Source organism: Morone saxatilis, unplaced genomic scaffold, assembly GCF_004916995.1.
Source record: "Morone saxatilis isolate NCDOM2014 unplaced genomic scaffold, NCSU_SB_2.0 Contig21, whole genome shotgun sequence".
NCBI lineage: Eukaryota > Metazoa > Chordata > Actinopteri > Moronidae > Morone > Morone saxatilis.
This window is the reverse complement of record NW_023339774.1, coordinates 1568770-1571115: the sequence shown is the minus strand read 5'-3', so window position 1 is coordinate 1571115 and position 2346 is coordinate 1568770. Positions and strand designations below refer to the sequence as shown.

General features: G+C 41.6%; 1 protein-coding gene across 1 annotated transcript; it reads right to left on the bottom strand.

The window, feature by feature from the left end:
• Positions 1–62: 62 nt before the first annotated feature.
• On the bottom strand, positions 63–1926 carry LOC118333071 (NAD kinase 2, mitochondrial-like; the record flags this gene model as incomplete). Its single annotated transcript, XM_035668577.1, is given in 3 exon segments — positions 63–1544; positions 1649–1772; positions 1873–1926. Coding segments are annotated over 3 exon segments (317 nt in total), but the record flags the coding sequence as incomplete, so codon positions are not given.
• Between the last annotated feature and the right edge of the window lie 420 nt (positions 1927–2346).

Genomic DNA, 2346 nt, shown 5'->3' with positions numbered 1-2346 from the left:
TTGGAGCTGAGAGCCACAGACAGGCTAAGGAAGTGAAAAAGTAGCTGACTAATAGGGATTTGTTGACAATAATTTAAAAGAATAGAATATCTTACATTTTCATCCTTTAAAAAGCATTAACCAATGAATACACAGGTGTGTAAGCACATTACAATGTCTGTTTGCATCTGACCCCCAAATAGACATGCATCATCATCAAGGGAAGGCGTCAGTTTTATTGACAGGATAAGTCACTGTTCCAACCAGAATGGACCGACATCTAACTCAGAAACAGATACAGATTTAAACATTTAATTTGCTGTCTACTAACACAATCCTCATACCTGATCTTTCACCTCTTTCCCTGCTTACAGACTCACTGTTGATTTGACACAATGAAAAACAGGTTTCAATGTTGTTTGACACAGTATCTACAAAATGGATTATAGCCAGTACAACCCAGCAGATTCTAACCTGTTTTAACCTGTGGATAGGGCTGCACAATTATTGGAATATCGTGATCACGATTTTGGCTTCCCAGAAATAAACATGATAAACTCCAATACTGATGTTTAAAATGTGTGCTCCGCTACTGGGAAACCCAGCTGCAAATCAAATCAAACGCTTGCTAAACTAAACAGCCAGCCCACCAGGGGTGATCGCTTCTGGGGAGCCGTCATGTCACAGCATGCAATCATTTCCTGGATGTTGCGGCTGCAGTGCAGAGTAGAGTAGTACCGGTAATATACAACCGAGAGCAGACGGCCAAAACAAAATTCAAATGTCTGGAGCAGAAGGCAAAAACGATCATGGCGGTTGGAAGTATTTGGGATTTGGTGCAAGTGATGTGAAGCAAGTACATTATATCCAAAGAGTGCATTCAACCACCCGAAAAAACACTACAAGCTGCAGTACGATGAAGGTCAAGACAAATACATTTGCTAACGTTACCGCACTGAGTCACCGGCCTTGTCTAGCATCAACTCAGATATCCATAGCACAGACGCTGCACAGCGTGTCACCGTATCCATCCAGTGAGACTGAAGGCAGTGCTCTGTTGATTTCATTTTGGTTAATAAGTTTTGGAACTCATCTTATTTTCACATGGAAATGAAATGTGTTATGTTCATTACAAAGTGCAATAAACATATTTTGTCCCTAGAATCAATGAGTAATTAATCTTTTTGTGCAGCCCTACCTGTTGATAATGAAGATTAAAAATCTAAAGAAAAAAAGTCTGATTTGGAAATAAATGCACAATGCACACATTTAATATTACAATAGTAACAATCATACCTTTTCTTCCAGGTATAAAAATATTCAACACTTGTAGAGGCTAAAGCTAAAAACTGGTTCTTCCCTTTGACCACATCCATTTGAACACCGGAGAGAAACCAGTTGAGTGTCGTCGTGCTCTGGACTCATCTCAGTTTTCGAGGAGGACTGTCCGGAGCTGATCCTCCTCGCTCATGCTGACTGTAGCGATGGCACCATCGTTGAACTCGAACGAGGTCCCGCCGTCGACCACCATGCAGGCGTCCCAACACCGCGAGCGGACACACACCCTGAGGCAGCAGAGGCATCACAGCGTTCAAAAAAGTACAGTACATCTTTACAGCGTGAACTCTTATTAAGTGTTTTGTTGTGAGACTGAGGAACGCTCACTGACTTGCTGGCGAAGCCTCTCTGCCTACTGCTGGAGAAGACTCTGTTGACGATGGGCTCCCTGATGCTGTAGAACAAACGCCTGTCGTCTGGACTGAACACCAGAGACTCGTTGTATTCATCAGTAACTGAAAACGCATGCACACGCACACAAACACAGACACCATCGTCAAATAAAACTAATGTGTAAAAATGTACAACAACAAATACAGGAGGATTATCACTCACCTTTTTCAATGAAGTCACGATTCAGTGGGATGTCGAGACCTGTCTGGGACTTTCCTGAAGAAACACACGTTTGTCAGTAAAGTCAGGTGACATATTTGGTTTACTTAAGTGTATTGCATTCACTGGAGAGAGAAAAATCTGAATCAACAAGATTATTATCTCAGAATTTGGAGAAAGGTTTTCACAAAGAAAAAAAAAAAATTTCTTAGTTCATGAAATACCTCCAGCAGGATCTCCAAGCCCAGGCAGAGACCTCAGCCCTCTATGCCTGACCCAAAGACCCTAACACTGACTGCAGCCTGAGGCAGCCCTGAGCCATGTCCAAATTCCAAAGCCTTGCTGGAGGCTGGTTGAGGGCTAGAGAGTATGTTGTTAATTCAGAAAAACCGAATGGGATTTTTTTTAAATTAATACTTTTCTCCAAATTTTGAAAGAATACCTTCCTTAATTAAAAAAACACAACAAAACAAAACA